Here is a 21,047-nt window from a genome sequence, read left to right as displayed (position 1 = left end):
GTTTGTGTTACGTTTTTTATTCCCAAGCAATCTTCAATATTTTTTTTCAAATTATGCGGTAGCTTACTATTCGAAAGCCTTGATCTCATGCAATCCTCAACCAACTGCTCTTGTAAGCGTATCATAAATTGGAAGCGTGATAAAGGTTTTGTAGTGTCTTTCCTGTTTTTGTAAAAATTGTGTACGTATATAACATAAGCATTTATTGATGCAATATTTATCATATTATAAAAAATGCACAATGGCCATCGTTTAGTTTTTCTACCGGCATTCATGTTATGACACATTTGGTCAAAACTATCCACGCCACCTTTAGTTTCATTATAGTGCATTACAATTGTTGGCTTTTTAGTAGTTTCATTTATAGAGTCATCACTATGCAGGGAAAACACTAATGTAACGAGTTTGGTTGGTTTTGTTTTGTAAGAGACAGCGGTCAAATTGTTTGAAAATAAAAATAGCGATGTATTTACTGCTCGATTAGAATATTTTAAGTCAGTAAATTCAACGGGGAATTCTCTCTTATTTTTTTTTATCGTACCAATTACTGTAAGTTTATAATATTTTAGTAGTTTTTGTGTAAGAGGAATATTTGTGAACCAATTGTCCATTGTAATATTGCGGTTTGATCCAGGGCCGTATTTAGGGGGGGCAATGGGGACATTTGCCCCGGGCGGTTAAATATTGACTTATTTAGGGGGGCGGCCGGGCACCGCTGTAGCCTGGTGTAATATTGTATCAATAAATATTTTTTTGGAAAGAATTTGTACTATGATTTGTACCATAATTTTATGGCGTTATATTTTATAACTCAGTGATAGCATAGAATATAATTAATATTATTTTAACATAGATAACCACGGTCCGCGATTGCAGATAGACAACCATGACATAGCCACAGTTATTATCATCTATCATCATATCTATTATCAAAATTATTTTCAGCTACTCTCATAGATATGGCTACATATCTATGGCTAATCTTGACAATTAAAATATTATTTTCTTCCACATAAATTAAATTGTTACTTAATGAAATTACATAAGAACATAAGTATAAATTAATTGTAGTTGATGAATTTCAGTTGATTTATTTGCTGTTGAAGATGATAATATAGTAATTGAAGATTTTTTAAATTTTAAAGTAAACACTTATTTTATGATATTAGACCAGATTAAATCTGATTTAGAAAAAAGAAAAATTGCCTATGACAATTTAACTTCAAAGTATAATTTTTTTTATCACTTGTCAGAACTAACACCTGCTGAAGTTAAAAAAAATTCTGAGTCACTGCAAAGTATATACAAAAGTGATTTAGGATCCTCATTTCCTATAGAATGCGTTCATTTTCAAAGTCATGTTAAAAGCTTAAAAAAACAAAAATGTGTTTTTCCAAAAACAATTTTAGAAATGAGTATTTATATAAGAAATAACAACCTTGTAGAAGTCTATCCATACACAGACATTGCATTGAGAATGATACTCTGTACTCCAGCTACAAATTGTTCAGCTGAATGGTCTTTCTCTACACTAAAGAGAGTTAAGAGCTATTTAAGATCTACTATGAAAGAAGAAAGACTAAATGCATTAGCTGTTCTCAACATTGAATCAGAACTCACAAGAGAATTAGACTACAAAAATATTATGGAAGATTTTGCCAATAAGCAATCTAGAAAAAAATTATTGTAATAATCTATTTATAAATAATCATTGTACCTGTTGTATTCATTTTTTTTGCTGTGTATGATAATATAATATGTGTTGTTAAGGTATACCTTATACCTACATTTTAATAATAGTATTTAACATATGACAAATTTACAAATTAAAGCTGAATAAAGAACTATAACTAAAAATGTATTAAGAAAAATCAAAAAAGTGGATCTAATTTTTGGTGGGGAGGGGGGGCGTAAAAATATTGTTACCCAGGGCGCACAAATTGTAAATACGGCCTTGGATTACCCCGCTATATTTGTTATAGTATAATATATTAACTATTAAGATTACAATTTTAAGTTTTAAATTCTAAATCACTATTTTGAAAATGCAATACTTCGTCACCTCAATTCGAAATGTTGTTTATAATTATAAATTCTTTAACATATATATTTAAGATTTTCAAGAACGCTGTTCTTAACTCTTAAGAGGACGCTACCCATAAATTTGTTTTCTTCGTCTTACACACGTACGACATACCAAATTGTCGTACACTAGTTTCAATAGTGTGCTGTTAGTTTTGATACTAGAGTGAATTGACTTATTATAAAACTTTTAGGTAAGAACATTATCTGTGCTTAAGCGTTGTCGATTTTTCTAAATTTTAATTTTGAAGCAATATATGGGTATGGGAAATATCAAAAATTAAAATTTTCATATCTCGCTTGAAAATTAAAATATCGTATAAAAGCCAAGGCTTAATGAAAAATTATTATCTAAAAATTTGATTATGGTTCAAATCACTCTAATATCAAAACTAACAGCACACTATTAACACTAATGAACGAAAATTTGCGATGTCGTACGTGTGTAAGACGGAGACAACAAATGCATGGGTAGCATCCTCTTAAGTAATTATTTGAGAATTCTTGTATAGTTTAATAATTATTTCTGTAGCATCATGTAAAAATATTTTCACATATTTTGTACATTTTACTGCCCGCTTGTTATCAAATAAATAAATAAATAAATTAATTAGTGTATTAGTGCTTAATATATTAATATTATGATATGCTAGGTAAAGGCAGATACGTAGATTAAGTACTTTTTACTATAATACGGTCATGAATATTGTTAGTACCTACCTATTTTATAACCACGTAGGTACTACGTCATATGGCCGTATAAAGTGCATCGAGCGACACACTATCCGACCAAACACGTACCCATACCTTTTTTGCTAAACCAGAAAGTTTAATATTTAATTTATGTTATAGATGTATTAAAGTATATATTTTTTGTTTAAAAATAAAAATACATACCTACCTAAATAATATAATTTTTGTGATTTATTATTTGATTGGTGGTCGTCGAGTTTGATTTTGATGGCAACTACCATAATATTATAGGTTTAGGTAATATATACAACATATCAACTCAATAATAATATAATGTTAATGGATATTATTGTATTTATAATACTTTTATATATTATTTACATCACATAAGGTAAACATTAATCGTTTTTAAATTTGGCCGAAAAAGAAAGGGCACGGGTTTAGTTGAAAATGATTATGCCCAATGCATACACGTTTTCCGATCATTTATCGATCCCTTATTAATTATCGCTCCCTTAAAAGAGTAGACAATTCATGGTTGCAGAACATTTTGCGCGATCCCATAGAAAAAGTAAAACCATGGACAGTTTTTACTATTTTAAGTAGAAAAAACTTTATAATATAGGTACTATAAATAGTTACATAATTAATAATTATTATTACAGATTAAACAGGTAGGTGGTACACTAAGGAAATCATATAATTTGATTGAAGATTTCAAAAAATAGATTTCTAAAATAAACTTATAGTTATATATTAATATTACTATTCATATATATTATGAATACTATGAATACTTAAAATGTATGATTTTTCGAAGTTACGAGTCTAAAAGTTAAATTTGCAAATAATTTTCAATAGTAATTATTATTGCTCGTTATAGTTATTGTTTGATTTTCTGCAGACTTCTTGCTCATTTTTATATGTTTGGATTTAACTTAACCTTTTTAAAATTGTGCATGCACAGTTTATTTGGTAATATCACTAAGCTATATTACCTAATGGAGTGCAGTTATTCAACTTTTTAAATTTTATTTTATACCTTTGGCACATTTATTATAATTTAAATTTCTGGTAGGTATTCCTATTTTAGTTTTAAGTAATGAATTCAATTCTCTTATTCAAATTTCATTGTTCTTAGTTATAACTTGAACGTATTGTAAACGAAATGTTTTGAACACAACATCGCTACTTTCGTAACGTTAGTAGGTAGGTACTGTAGTTGTACGAGTACGATATGTTGTTTACCTCAAAACACACGCCTTGACAGTCAATTTATTAATAGACCGATAACCATAATCACTCGGACGAATTTGAACCGATGTTTTTTCGACCACCGGGTCGACGGCGATCGATTGTCGGATATAATGCCGGCCGTGGGGATGAGATCGAGATGATGGAGAGCGGCGCGGAGGAGGGTCGAGAACACATAATGTTAAATAGACGACGTACACACACATAATATATATGTATGTATTTATTATTTTTTATCATTTCATTCTTCTCCGTTTGCTCCTCGTCCACGTTTAATCCACCGTCGCCGCCCGACATGATCCGGCGAATTATAATCTTTTATTTATTTGTGTGTGTATATATGTATAATAATATATTTAATATAATAAACTCATTTTATTCCACGCCATGTCTCGCCGTTGTTGACTAGAAAAAATATTTCGTTCGCCTGTGCGTGATGAACCCGCGACGGATAATAATAATAATAAAAAAAATATTCACACGAGCCGCCTCATTGTCGTCCGACCGTATTCTTCTGGGCGTGCCGAGAACATCGTACAACTAATATTATATTATAATATGACGATATATATTTAGGCAATACATTTGAAATCGGTGTTGTCGTCGCCGAAAGTGCGCGTGTAGATCCATGTATAGGTTAGTAAAATATTATAATGGTGGAATAAACACGTAGTTTGTAACTGTGATCCTCCTATACGTAGATATAAAAAATATCATTGAGATCCTATTATACTTCCCATCAATGTTATGTTTATTATAATTGGTAAATTTATATATATATATACATGGTGATTCAGCAAGCATGCTCGCCCCATTTTTTTTTTTAAATTTTATGCAGGCAGTTATTCAAAATCCGATTTTTTAAATTTTTAAATATACCTAAAGACCATATTTTAAAATTCTTAAGATTTTTTATTCTATACTTATCCTGTGGAGATACAAACTTTGAAACGATTACCTCTTTTTTCTACTTACTGTAAATTAATAAGTGGATAATTTTTCTGAAAATTTTGACGAATCAAAATCAAAATTCGAAAAAGTATTTTTGCTTTTTTTACTTTGAGTACTTACTAAGAATAACGGGCTTAGAAGATCTGGGGGATATGTACGGGGTCCAAGTATAATTAATACTAGATCCGATATTACATCTAACAAGTACCTATGTTTGTAAAATAATTTTTAAGGACTATATTATTATCCTTAATATACCTATAAACATGAACGTAATTTCGAAACTCACTGTTCGGATTTTGAATTAGGTACACCAAAATATTAAAAAAAAAAATCCATAGTAAAGGAGGAAGGTTTTCATTTGAAAAACGGAAGTTTGCATCGCCACATGACACTCTTAAAATAGTAAAAAAAATCGCAAGAATTTAAAAATATTATGGTTTTCGATGACCGATACTAAGTATATATTATAAAAGTTCCAAAAATCAAAATTTTAATTAATGCATTATTGAAGTAAAAATTGGGGCGAGCATGCTTGGTCCAATGCTCCCTGTACATTATATTATGTATAACGAACGTATCAAGCATCGTTTCGGGACTTATAGGAATATTATACAATTTGGCTTTATCAAGTTTTAACCGTCAAGTACGTATATGTACCTAATACGAAATCGATATCTTTCCACTTACCTAGTCCGTCGATCGCAGTCTCCTGCAGTACCAGCCAAACCAAAATCCACGGTCGATCATCGTATCCGGTCACTATACGTATATAATATACTATTACCTATGTTGGGGTAATGTGGTATAATATTTTTATGGGCGGTGATTCGTAAAATATATATTAAGACATATTGACTCGTATGATATTAATATGTGGCTGACGCGTTAAAACAAGCGCAACTTCCTTTGTTGCACACTGCACATAACACTAATGTATACTTGACGTATAACGCACACATTTTTGTAAAATATGCATTTAATGTGAATGCGCGAAGAGGAATAATAACATGACGCGTGTATGGAAGGGAAAAGAAAACGGTGTTTTTAACATACAGTGTTCCAATACAATTTTAGTTATCTTTCAAAGCAATTTTACCATAATATTTTTTTTTTTGTTTTATACATAAATTATTAGATAAAAATTAACAACTACAATTATTTTATCTTATTATTGCTACAAGGAACCAAAATTATATATATATTATTTATAATATATATATAATTTTTTTAACCCATTGAAACGCATAATATTTTTGGTAATATCGTTATAAGCATATCTAATTTTATAGAATAAATAGTAGTTATAACATTAAGTAAATGGACGGTCATTATTTTTGGTTAAACAAAAAATAAATAATAAATAAATAAATAAAACATAAAAAAATATACACACGATTAAGTGTTACTTATATAAAATAAAAGTAATACATATGGAACATAACAAACATCACAACCTTTAGCCTTAATGAAAATCAATCACATAAATATAATAATATATACAATTAATAAAATACATATAAACGTCGCATCTAGCTTGTAAAATCTTTTTTTTTTTAGTGAAATGGACTTATTTTTTGTACCTGTATATACCGTGAATTATACGTTTTTTCACGACATGGATGATCAATAATATACACAATATAACGTTATGAAATGACTTTTATTTTTGTACAGTAGGTAGTAGTCTGTAAGTTTTCACGAAATGTATAGTTTTTTTTTTCAAAATCGTGAAACACATTTTCATGATATGGACGTCCTATTGTGTAAACCTACCCATTATAATTTTAGCGTATATACCTAATAGAAGTTAAAACTGTACCTATATTATTTATTAATAACAAACGATTATTTTTGGTAGTAAATTAAATTATTCATAAACAATTTATTTATTCAAATTGTTATAACACATAATAATATGATACAATTGACTATTGTACAATATAATTTTATTATTTAAATTAAATCACAAATGTAATATACAAAATTAAAATCAGTATCACGGATGTGATAAGAATAACCATCCATGATGTGTGAAAAAAGTTTTATTCACGATATGGATAGGTACTTTTTACTAAATCTGTGCGACATTTACATATATATAATATGTAAACAAAACAAATAAAATAACTTAGAATTTAAAAGTTAACAAGTCTAAATAGCCCTTATATTAATATAAAGTTAAAAATATATTTACTCTATCGTATAATTTCATAAATTAGCTATATAACTAAATATGAGAACTATAATATGCAGCTATATTAAATTTTTGTTTAGTGTTATATTATATAGCGATGAAAAATAGGGGTAGCAATAAAGTTAAGTTGCACATTATTATATTATTATATACTATATTTATGTATAGTAATAATATACACACGGGTATCTAACGTAAAGCTTCGTTTCGTATAAAACATTTTATTATGTATGAATGTATAAAAAAAATTGTCGAGAAAAAAAGTTTAAAGAATTATATATTGTATTCATCTAGCCGTGTTTGTTGTAGAATGTGCTCGGGTTAGTGCCGCTGTCCAATGTTCAGTTACATCTGTCAGTCAAATGAAGAACAAAAACAAAAAAAAATAAATAAATAAATAAAATAAATATACGTCGGAATCTGTGTGTAAAAAAAACTTGTACATTACGTACACACAAAAGACAATAAATCTTTTGTTTCTTTTTTTTAATTTCCTTCTTTTTTTCGTAAGACGAAATTTTGCAGTTTGAAATAGAATTGCATTTATAATGAAGTTTCGGTGTTTGGGTTTCTCGGAATCCCGGACGACAACAATATTTTTTTTCAGAAATTTTTTTCGTACTCACAAAATTATGTGTTTTTTGTATTTTAATCATCAAAACTATCAATATACAATTTATATACAATATGTAATATGTATGTACTATGTAAACTGAACTCTCCTATAACTAATCAAAATATTATTGAAATCTCAACCGAAAAATGTTTTCTTATCCTCAATCGTATTTTCTTATTTACAAGGACAATTTACAATAATAATATACAGGTACAGCAGTCATAATGCTAGATTATTCGTAACCCGGTATCTGATGAAGGTTTTCAGGTTGAAATCATATTAAAATCGTGTTTTCAAAAGATTTTAAAAAATTTAGTAACACTTGCGAAATATCAAATATGTTATACATACCTATATAATCGATCGAAATATATGTGCAATTTATAAGGACTCAGTAATAACTATATAATCAGTATTTAAACCTAAAAATATATATATATCAACATTCACGTTGGTAGGTATATATTTTTACATTAAATTATCATATTATACGTATTCATGGAACTTTAAATCACAAAAAATTGGGTAAGTGGATATCGCTCTGCTGTACAGTAGGTTACAAGTGGGTCAATGTATAAAGGATTGTATTAAACTTGAATTCAATCATATATAATATCATTGTATACTAAAAACGATTCTGAGCGGAGACGGTTTGTCAGTCTGAATATTGTTATTATTTATTATACCCTGTAAGTTGAATTTATATTATAATAGGTATAATTATTTTTTATTCGTTTTTATGGTGATAAACAAAACGTTAGAAATTAAAATCCCATTTTTAGTGGTTTTTCGTAATTTGTCAGTGGTTTTTCTTGTGGTATCAAATAACTTTTTTGAAAATCGTAATATGACCCTTTTAAAGTACCAATTTTCTAAAAGATAAGTTACTATATGTTAAAACTGAAACACTCCTTCTGGTAGTTATTTTGTATACAGGATATAAAAAAAAAAAAAAAAAGTAAAGACCATTGTAAAGCTACTAGCTTTCTTGCTCCGCTCAGAAACTAAAATAATTTTCAAAAATATTATCATTGTCCTATTTTGTTGAACAAAATAAATTTAGTTTATGCTTTATCGACTGTTTAGTACTAGGTAGTAGTTTTGGAGAAAACCGCGGAAGACAGCAAAAAGAAAATGCTGAAGAAATACTTTAATATTATACAGGGAAGTATAGGTATTCACGGTGTAACAAGATCTCTGCTGAGAATATTAACAGTTGCTATATAATAAAGAAAACTACCCAGCATAAATCATAATTACCTACCTATAATTAATAAATAAATAAATAAATATATTGTCTGTATTGAAATTATCTTTTTATTTTTTTTTTTTAATACTTTAAAGATGTTATTGGTTCCTTTTACATAGTTTTAGTAAAATGATCCCGTTTGTTATAAGTAATCGTCTGGTAAATTTTTTTTAATATAAATTAAAGAATTTGCGTTTACTAATGTATTATAATTTACTGTTCCTAAACATATTTTTAATACCACAGGTACACTTTTATTGGATATTTGTGGTTGTAAAATGTCGTGACTAAGACCACGTTATCACGATTTACTTACCGATATAACAGCATATTATTGTGTCAACGCGTCACTAGCCGAAATTATTTGTGTCATTTCCAATGGTATTTTGTTTCTTATTTTGTTTTGAATCTGCAAACAAAAATCCACACCCCCACCGTGTACTGTATACGATCAAACTGCAAAAAACATTAAACAATAATGATCGGTATAATGTCTATTTATAACAAATAAACAATACATCGATGGTATAATGTACCAAGTACATAATGCGCTGTAATCGTATATTGTTATGAGATTTCTCTTTAGTTTACGTAGTCATTTGTGGACAATTTCGACGTGCAAAAAAATAATTAAACACAGTTTGATGCAATATTTGATTTACAACGAATAAAAATAAACACCCAGGGGCCGGAAAAAATATTTAATAAAATACGCAATATTTGAATTATTTTGTTTTCAAAAGTAATGGATAGGCAGTAAAAAATTAATTTAGTTTTGCAAAAAAAAAATATGTTTAAAACAATAAATTTTTACTTAAAACTTAAATTGAATTGTACTGATTCTGATCAAAACGAGGATAAAAATGAAAATTCACAATATAATATTATAATAATATGATGGCATTAGGTTAGATGTGTATAAAATAATTGTAGAAGTATTTCAATGTATTTCATAATATTATGTCTCCATTCATGTTTGAAAATTTCGATCTCGACATTTTTAAATTACCATTTAACATACTTTGATAGAATGTACCTTCTTGACGATGGTATTATGTTTGGCAACACTTCATTAAAATATCAATTAATACCTATACATAACTTACAATCGTAAGAACGCAGAAGCCCGTAATTTGGAAATTAACTATAATAGAATTGCTTTACGGGAAAATTTACGTGGCTTTTCTTTATAAATTTAAATAGTAAGTTTTTATAATATTCACACAACACATAAAAATCAAAAATATTTACTCGTATTTACGTTTAACATTTTAAAACACACTAATAGCCCATACTCCACTCAGAATCGTTTTCCAAATAAGGTGATTTATTATTGCTTTCAAATTAAAAATAATAATAATAATAGTGTGTTTTTTAATATATTTTACTACATTCGCGTTAGATGGAATGAGGCCATTAAATTATCGTATAATACACAGACACAGTTCATAATATTGTTTAAAATTATATTGCCAACAAATTGTTATGCATTAATAACTGAAGAGTGAAGGTGTATTATAATGCACTTATCGATATTGTCAACAAATTTCAAAGCTAAGTTTTTGTGAGTTCATGTTATTATAAAATCCCGTGTTAATAGAAGCGACTAATAATGTAAACCCTAAATTGCGTTAGTAAAATATATAATTATGTTATTCAAAGCAAAGTAAGAATAAATGTTAATAATCGGTATATTTTGTTTTTAACTTCTGTTTTTATTTGTTTTTTTTTTTTTGTTTAATAAAATCTTTACCTTTCGTGTGTTTGGAGCGATTCAAATGACTCGTCCAGTTCATGTGTACTATGTACGTAACAATTGTTGGGATAAATAGTTTTTTTACACATCATTCACCCGCCACTTCCGAAAGAGGGGTAAAAAGCGAAAATAAAACATAATGCAGCGGTTGATCGTTGGCTAAAAAAATTATATAAATTTGTTCCGTTCCTTGGTAACTGTATCGCAGTATAACTTGGCAAAGAATATAGGAAGCTTATACCACACAAATGTACCAAAAAAAAGAATTCGTAAAAATAATAATAATATTAATCATAATAATAATAATAATAATATAAAATAATAATAATCAAGCGAAATAAAAAGACTGTTCACCGTTTTTTTTATCAGAATACTGTACAAGTCATTTTATTTACACAATAATGTATTATCAAAAATAAATAATTAATAAAGTATAAATAAATAAATTATAAAATAATAATTATAATCCGCAAAATGATTCGTGAATTTGTTTCAATTTTACACGTAAGTAAAATTCATATAGGAGTTGTGACTAGATGTAAGTGATCCAAAATAATAATTATAATAATAATAATAATAATAATAATAATAAAAATAAATAATTTTTGATAAAAAAAAAAAAAATGATATATAATATACAAATGGTATATTATGTACATAAAAAAATTACTTTGATTATAACACTTTCGGCCCAGAAAAAAATTTACTAAATTTAAAAAAAAAAATTCTTTGGTAAAAATTTTGAATAAATTTCGATAATTAAAAAAAAAAATAATATATATATATTTATATATATAATATGTATATATTAAATTAAATTTGCAAATATAATATAAACCTAACAATAATAGGATCCGGACAAGCCTAGTTTACAGAAATAAGTCAAAGACGGGGCATACATACTGCTTTTGTTAACAATGTCTTTGTTCTCACACCGTTGACCCTTGAAGCCTTCGGCGCACCTGAAATTTAAAAAGTGCTGTTTTTATTTCAGTTTAAGACTTGATTTTATTGAAGTCCAACGAAATAAAATTACTTATATCATTACAATAAATTATTGTAAGTCTATTCATCTATTGGCTATTACTTATACAATATTATATTATAAAACTTGTATGCGGTACAGATATATTTTACAATGTAAATAAAATATCATGTTCAATAAATAATGTATAATATATTCTACTTACTGGCAAACGAGCTCTCCGATGGTTTCGTAGAACGTACAAGTGCCCCCGTTCAGACAATATACGAGATCTGCTGGACAGGGACCGCCGACCAACGGCCACAGGGCTGTCGCTGCAAAACGAACGAAATATATAGTATATAATAACGCAATCATAAAATAAGTAACGGGTAAACCAATTAGATTGCATTGTTATGTGCAGCGAGGCAATTTTATAGTGTATAAACATCTGCTGCTGCATCGTAATATTATAATATTATGCTTTTGAAACTAACATTTTGGCAAAACGCACTTTTACCGTGACACACTTTTCAATGTTATACGATTTGTCAACGAGTTAAAACGGATTTTTATTCCATCAAAAGTGTCCTGCTTATAGAATTTCATTTTATGGAACGATTTGGAATTAAAATTGATGTAAACGTTTTTTTTTTGTTTTTTCTTCCTACGAATTATAATACAATATAATACAATATTATATTATTAAATGTGAAACTGGAAACAATAGTTTTCATTTAATTATTCAATAAACACTTTTCTAGGCAGAAGGAGCGTGTTCCAAATGATCTGAATAAGTATGTGATATAATGCAATTATACGTATTTAGTGTTTTTATAGTATTCCTATATTTACTACTATCGATCAAAAATTGAACATTGGCGATTCAAAAAGTAATTTTCAATTATTACTTTGCGTAAGATAACCCATCAAAGATGTACCTGTATTGAAGAAATTAAGAAATTCAAGTTATCGTGGTTCTAAACAATAGCTTAGCAAAGTACTGTTTATAGACTCGGTATCCGATATTTAAAAATATGGTACTATAGTTATATTTACATGAAAGTTTTTAAACACAACTTTTATCCATAAGGGTGTTTACAGAAAAAGATATTTAAAACACGCGTAACTGCGTAAGTAAACGCATCGTTATAAGACAGTTAGTACGCATTCGTCACTTTCATATTTTATGCCTATAAAATTACTAAGCCAAACGGGGGTATATTTATTTGAGTTTAAATTTTTATTATGTTTACTAATGAGTAATGACAATCGTTGAGATTTATTAGGATGCAGAAAATATATATAATTGGGTCGTACCAAATATAAGTAAACATTTTTATTGTCAAAAAAATTAATTAATATAACATTAGGTACATAGGTACACTAAATAAGTGAATCGATAGTGCTCCGTGTTTCTTACAAGGCGAATAATGTATTTACATTCGTATATTGGTACTATAATATATGAAGTATTAGAGTGCGTCCGGAGTTCCGGACTAAAAGGCTGTTTTGATTCGCAAAACAGTAGGTATAATGTATATACCTAGTTGATGTTACGAAAAAAAACCTATATAGAAAAAATACGCAGAAATTCGCAATAACGAATAATGTTGTATTATTATTATTATAACGCGTGTAATAATCGTACACATGGGGTCAATAGCCAGTGGGTCATAAGGATTATTTTTGCTTGTCGCGCAAAAAAAATATATATTGATATTTTTAAACAGTAAAATATCACCCGATAAATAAAATAAAATAATTAATAGGTACCATATTATTATACTATGTGGCTACTAAAATAAGTGTAATTTATCGTATGTACTATATAGGTAGGTATAGTATGAAGTATAAACTGTAATTTATTCATTGCCTACTTATCGGCGACTATAATCACGTTGGCATTTTTATTTTTATACCTACCTACTTTAATTTTTTTAATAATAACAACAACGCCGATGATGACGACGACAATTTATGATGATTGTATGTATAGTTTATAATAATAATTAGTACTTTATACCAACGGATGATAAAATAATAATAATTAGTGGCTTAGTGTGTAGCGGTCCGTACGCTCAACTGCGGAAATGCTCTGAGTGTACGTATCGGCGGCCGGTGTTGCTACTTGCTAGCTCCCGGATGGGTGACCACCCGGGATTTTTAGCTACAAATCCTTGCCACACATACAAAACGTGTTTCAACCAACCGTTCCAACCATTCCTCCCCCCTACAAACAAAAAAACAGCTAGAGGGCATAATTGCCGGGCTTAAGCTTAATAACAAAATAATAATAATAATAATTAATAATTTATAGTTGTCCCAAAATCGTACTACTTATAACATATTATTATAGTACTTTTTGTTCTTATATTTTACATTCTTAATTTTGTATTTTGTAACTTAATTTGCTATTCATTATAATACTTTTTTGGTTTACCGATATAAACAAAATTGTCTAGGTAGGTACTTCCATTTTATATTAATAATATTTGTTGACAAATGTTTAAATGAATATTAATCATCATGCGCAATTTATAAACGATTATTCATTACGATTTCTTTATCATTAAAACCTTAATACATATTTTAATCAAAATAAAATATTATATAGGTACCTTCAATCTTCGTATCGAATATAGATGATTAGGCAATAACTCATTGTTGCAAACTAAAGTATTTTAATCATATAATACATTATACGTCATATAGTATTTACAATCTACATGCATATAGGTACCTATTATTTTATATTATGAGTTCTCGTTGACATGGACGAATTTTAAATTCGAGTTCTGCGTAATATTAGTTTTAAATCTTTGAAATTGTTTAAAACTGAAAGATACTCTTTAGTAACAGGGCATGTGTTGTACATAAATTGTATATTCACAAGGCTATAAGGATAAACGAAAATTAGATAATATTTATTGGTTTGACAAAAGAATAACATTCTATTATTTGACAGCGGTCGATGAAACTATTACATCTTAAATACCAATAATAGCTTTCTCATTTATAAATTAATTATAGTTGTAAATTATAACATCATATGTGAAATCACACATTCACTAAAATATACCAAAGTACCTATATCAAAGACGATACAATGATAGCATATTATACTAAATGGAATTTAAAATATGGTTAGGTTGGTATATTTAGATAAATGGCATAATATATATCGATATTATTGTACTACGTATACAGAATGATGTTTCCTAGGCATTTGAAATTGTAAGGTCCACGATTATGATTGTTATTTATAAATTTATGTTCGCGTATTTTAATTATTACCTATGTACCTACGTATATTTAATAATTTAGGTAAATGTGTAACAATAAATAGAAGAAAAATGATTTAAATTTTGTTTCATCAAACACAACCATTACACCTGTATAATAATAGGTACTATATATTGTATGGCTCGCCGAAGAGGGTGGTTCCGGGTCTGGACCCCCCACCTTGCAGATTAGTACCTACTTTGTTCGGTTATAAGAAAAATTTAAATTAACTTTTTTTATTTTATGAACCTATACGATAATAAATAATTGCTATAATGTTTTATCATCATTTATATATTAAGATATTAAAATGCAAATTGATGATAAAAAAAATTAATGAAAATAAATATATCTTAATTGAACCCACCACAGAAGACATCCCGTCACTGATGATCAATCACTATATATTAGAGTATACCACAGTACTACTATTACTAAATTTGTAGCAGCTATTGGTTAACATGGTCGGAGAAAATCTAAGCCAAATTCCTTTTTTCAGTGTTTATACAATCAAGAACTTGTATCATCGAATCGTGTTGTCTAAAATTGTGTATTCCGCTCACCTGAAAGTCGTTTCGCATGAATTTTTTCACTAACAGACGCCCTCGCAGATTAGCTCATACAGCAAGATGTTTTATTTGACTCGATTTTGAAACTAACGACGAGATTCATGACGATTTCGAAAAGTCTATTTATCGTAGGTACACATACGGAATTTGAGAAAAGGATTAAGTTGTTCGGGCACATACCTAATAATAATAATAATAATAATAATAATAATAATAATAACTAACAAGTAACAGCGATATTACACCGAGTTCGATCAACACTTCTCCCCTTCACCCACCCGTAACCTATGGCACGCGGTCTTCGTCGTGTGCGTGCACTGAAAACCCATTGGTTTTGGGCGTTTTTCGTGCACGCCGGTCTGTAATTATAATGTCCGCGCGTTGCCCACGTCGTCGTTTCGCGGCGATTTTACTCGTTTCGAAAGTATCGCATTATCGCGACGTCTCCGGACGATATCGGGAACTGAAACAGCCAATAAGGTCTGTTATTAGAGCCGACTGCCGAACGAAATGTCGTCGTAATTGGACGTCTGTACGAGATATAATGTATGTTATAATATTATGTTATTATAATAATATTTGCCGACAAAACAATCATATTATTATCCTAACCCGAAAAAATGTCTAGTAATAATTTATATGGGAGTAGGTACGAAATGTTTTATTTCCATTAGAAAACCGGTTGTGAGGCTTATAAGCACGTCATATAATATAATATGATTGATTATGGTCAGGTGATTTTATCTACAAACAAGAGGATGACTACTGAGGTCTTATTTATTTCCTATAATTTATTTACGACTCGTGCTTATATTTACGTTTTCGGTATGATAATATTATTATTATGTAAACATTAATAAGCAAATTTTTTTTCGACGCACAACACTTCGCTGGTGCCTAATAATATAATGTATAAAGCATATTATTCCCAAAGATAACTAATTACTCAAAAATTTAATATTTTTTTAAAACCTTTATTACTTAACTAATTATTTAATTCTGTTATTAACCTAATTACTGAATTAGATTAATTGTCCATTGTAATAAGTCAGATGTTTTCAGTACGTTTATTCAATCAAAAATTGTAGATGAAAATATTTTTTGTTTAACCACGCTGACAATAGACGCTAGACAATAATTTTAAACTAAAGTAAGCAAATAAATGAGTTGCCTGCAGTAGACACAAATATATAATTTGCCTAAACAATTGCAGTATCAGAAAAAAACAACAAGATTCATTTATAAATAAAATTGTTGGATATTTAAAAAATATGAACGTTGCTCAATCAGCCTCAATCACTATATTGTTACTCAAGTGGTAGCGATTAAAATCTTAAAAAATTTAACTTATTTTAACTTCTTTCAACTCGTGAAGTCAAAAGACAGTTAAATTTTTCCCCATATTAACTTTAAATGTTTAGAGTTAAATATATTATTGTCCATATTTTTAATTTAAAGTTAAAGGTTCTGAACGTTAAGTAATCTCAACGAACTCAACTTGTCCACCTTTGAATATTCCGTTGTAATGAATATGTAATACCGATCTGTTCAATTAGGTTAGTGTATAATATGTAATACCGATCTGTTCAATTAGGTTAGTGTATAATAATATTTTTTTTTTAGTAATTTTTTACAGTTTATATTTTATAATATTATGAAGCACAAATCATTTAAAATTAAGTGCAGTCCAAATTAAAAAAAAAAAAATGTTTATTACTTTGTCTACACCACACAATTTTACAATAATTATGCACAGTCAAATCTTTTAGTACAAACATTTTTTTTTTTAATATTATAATATAAGGGCTGTTCAATTAAGTATAATATACCTATAGTATGATATCGCTGTACAAAAAAAAATAATACCGCAAAGCTTACGCCGCATATTATATACGAACGCACGATATAATATTATTATTTATTACGATCACAAAATCACAAAAATGTAATAATATTAATAACATTATTATAAATGTTAGCGCACACACAGAGTATACTACAACACGCTGTACACCGGTCCAGTGCGGTGGGTTGTGCGCCCGCGCGTTCTAAACGGTTCTAAAAACCGGGCGCCCGCCACAGCCGACACAGCCGCCGCCGCCGCCGTCTCTGCTCAGCACGCAAACAGCCTGAGGATAACCCAATTACCGTCGCACGCCGACCGCCGCCGCCTTTCTGATGGATTGTTTACATTATTGAATCTCGCCTGTATGTCTGCCGTCGCGCCGGGCCAACCGCCACCGCCGCACTCACGCACACGCGCGCGCGCACACTCAAACAGCCACGCACACGCACGCAAGCAGTCCGTCTACAGTCCGCGACGACTCATCCCCCACCCCGCACAGGACTTTTTTACGATATTTTTTTTTGTTACGTTGACGCGTTCGTTTATATATATATATTTTTTCATTTTTCGGTCCGGACACGTTTTCTTTTTCTTTTTTTATGATTTGATAATATTAAAATAATAAAATATACACAAGTATACAGTATACATATCCAGGGTGGTTCACCGAGCACGCTCACCCCCCATTTTTTCTATAAAAAAGCGGCCATCAAAATCTCATTTTTGGAATTTTTAAATACCATAATACCAAAATATATTTTTTATATTTTTATATAAAGACTTTATTTTCAAATTGTTGAGATTTTTTGTACTAGCTACTTTAGGAACAGTATTCTGTGCCGATACAAACTTCTATTTTTCAAATGAGACCCCCTTTTTTACTGTATATAATAATATAGAGGAATATATTTTTGAAATTTGTTTAGTGTTGACGTATCCAAATCGAAATTAGTAATCATTTTATTATAGTAAAAATTCCAAAGATCAGAATTAGAATAAATTCATTAACTATTAGAGGAAAATCTATGGGTGCAAAATCCGTAAGCACCGGGTAAATCACCCCTGCGCTTAATTTCCCTGTATATTTTTATATTAATATAGTACGTCTCAAGTGTTTATTATTTCGGCGAACGATGGTTTCAATTTTTCATAATGCACTGATCGACGGTTCACAGTTTGCCAGCTCATGAGCTTTCATGTAATGCATTACATGAAAGGTCAACGTGTGACCGTTTTTTTGCGCGGGTTCATAAAGATTAAGGTTTTTGTTTTTTGTATTTCTGAGAAAAACTAATCGGTACTTTACAAGTGTAGGGTATATAAAATAATATAAAGCATAGAATATAATATCGCATTAGATATTCGGGTGTCTGCAACTATACGAAATAATTTGGTATATTTTCATAAATTATAAATGTTATTATTATAATATTTTATAATGTTATGTTCGGTGATTGGGTAAGCCGAATCGAAATCGTTTACGATTAACATAATATGATATTAAGGAGTTTGGCCGACAACGTTATACGTTGTGCGTACCTATGTTATCCATTATATTATATAGTACCGGTTGGACGAATTGTTTGATTGTAATTTTATCGAAATTCACGGCATAAACATATAATACAGTCTGATATTATAATAACACCGGATCTATGAGAAAGCGGCGTGAGTAACGAGTAACAACGACGTCGCAACGTCGACGACATTAATACAATTATTACGATGGAACAAATTGGTTCAGGCTCGGTTCCGAGGACGGTAAAGTAAAATATATATGTATATATTTAAACGACGTCGCCGCCGTGTGATCACAAAGAATTCCCACACATAAATTTAATCATAAAGTTAATTAGTGGTTTGCAACCCTTTTCGAATGAGACGTTACAAATACTACGTCCGATATTAACGGGTGAAGACGGCCGTCGGTGGCTATATTTATATATATACATATATAGTTTAAAGTATATACTCATATATATAGACCAGGTCGGATTCCGCTCGAGGAGGTATAAATAAGGACCCAATCGCATACTATTTATAACGATGGGGCTTAACGGGTCTTGGTGGTCGGAGTTTAAACACGAAAACATTACTGGCGTTCCTGCTGAAGAATCTCGAGGTATCGTCACAGCTATAGGTATTAGTATATAAATTATAAGCATAATATATTATTATCGTCCATATCTTGAAATCGAATCAATTTCCATTACGCGTTGATATTTATATAGAACCAGTGGACTGAGGTTGGATAGTATATTATAATTTATAACTATTCAATACCGATATAAAACTGTCTATGCGTCATAGAGTTGAGACAACCTAAACACTCCATAGCTAAGTTTTTTCTAATGATTCTTATTAAAATATAATTTATCTATAATATTAGTTTTTTAACCCCTATATGTTATAAAAGTATCGAAATGCGAAGCAGTATTATAAAAGACGATATTTATAATTTTTGATTGAAATAATAACTTTTTAAAATATAAGAATTGCGGTAAGTTTAAAATCCCTACAGTATTATAATATATATTTCGTATGAAAAGTGTGCAGTACGAAAATATTTAGTTATTTTACCCTTAGAGTAGTCTACAAATTTGATATATATTTCTGCACAGGCTCAATATAGTTTTTCAAAGTTGACAGCTGTAAACAGTTCTAGAGGCTGTACAGTTGAGACTGTATAATATAATATACATTTGTAAGTGACCATTGTGTTTAAAGGTAATATAAGTGTTCTTATTGCCTGCAATTAAACTAACCGACAGTGATATATCTCCTAAAATAAGGAACAATTATATGGAAAACGTATTGGTGCATCTATAATAGTAGCCAATTAGTTAAAAACGGTGTATCAATATTATCAATATTATAATATTATTGTTTTATCAAAAGCGCAATTAATATTGACCGAAAAGACGAGTCGCTTTTAAACAAAACATCTCTTTAATAATATAATACACCGCAGGTCTACACAGCGTCATAGGTATATATGTATATATAATATGTAATATATAGGTTTAAAACATACAGGAGGATATAATATTACTTATTAGTCTATCGGGAGTGGACTTGAGCACGTACGAGTTCACATTGATTGAAACACATCGAGCAGATGGTGTGTGTGTGTGTGTGTGTGTGTGCTCGCGCGCGCGAGAGAGAACGGCCACCGCGATCGGCGACCACACGTGATACGAGTCTGACCGGTGTGTGTGTGTGTGTGCGCGTATGCGCCTCCCGTCACCGCCTATCGACCTGTGCGGGGGGCCCCGCGGCACCATCGAACACACACACTCACTCACACACACAGTCACAATACGGAGGTAGCGTGGTGTTTATTTAACGTTTACACTATCATTTGGGACTTGTGGAAATTGGGTCGTTAGCGGTAGGAATTTGTTGTTGTTGATGTTTTTTTTTATTTATTTATTTTTTTGACAATAACATTTTAATTTATCTTAAAACTATAATTGGGTAAAATCATTTCCCAGCAAAACGGGTAGCCCCGTTTTACGTAATATACGCAATTTTAGCGTCTTGATGGATATGCGTATATTATTATCATTATTATTATTATTATTA

General features: G+C 29.3%; 2 protein-coding genes across 6 annotated transcripts in view; both read right to left on the bottom strand.

Moving 5' to 3' along the window:
• The window catches only part of LOC100161672 (vitamin K-dependent gamma-carboxylase), a 36,924-nt gene extending 30,874 nt beyond the window's left edge, over positions 1-6,050 (bottom strand). The window contains exon 1 of the mRNA XM_001947697.5: positions 5,671-6,050. The gene's annotated coding sequence lies outside the window, so the exon portion shown is untranslated. The remainder of the gene's footprint in view (positions 1-5,670) is intronic.
• An 858-nt stretch (positions 6,051-6,908) lies between these two features.
• Positions 6,909-21,047, bottom strand: part of LOC100569256 (protein vein) — a 68,800-nt gene continuing 54,661 nt past the window's right edge. The window contains exons 4-7 of one of the 5 annotated variants that reach the window (XM_003246835.4): positions 11,989-12,097; positions 11,702-11,760; positions 9,359-9,451; positions 6,909-7,528 (exon numbers count right to left, since the gene is read on the bottom strand). In XM_003246835.4, coding sequence (XP_003246883.1) covers positions 9,393-9,451; positions 11,702-11,760; positions 11,989-12,097 — 227 coding nt within the window. In that variant the 3' untranslated portion in view covers positions 6,909-7,528; positions 9,359-9,392. Of the gene's footprint in view, positions 7,529-9,358; positions 9,499-10,795; positions 10,958-11,436; positions 11,761-11,988; positions 12,098-21,047 lie in introns of those variants that run through there. The other 4 variants (XR_001680063.2, XR_511053.3, XM_008188326.3 and 1 more) reach the window with 4 other exon arrangements.

Source organism: Acyrthosiphon pisum, chromosome A1 (genome assembly GCF_005508785.2).
Source record: "Acyrthosiphon pisum isolate AL4f chromosome A1, pea_aphid_22Mar2018_4r6ur, whole genome shotgun sequence".
Taxonomy (NCBI): Eukaryota; Metazoa; Arthropoda; class Insecta; order Hemiptera; family Aphididae; genus Acyrthosiphon; species Acyrthosiphon pisum.
Note: the sequence above shows the minus strand (reverse complement) of the source record. Positions and strands in the feature narration are given on the sequence as shown.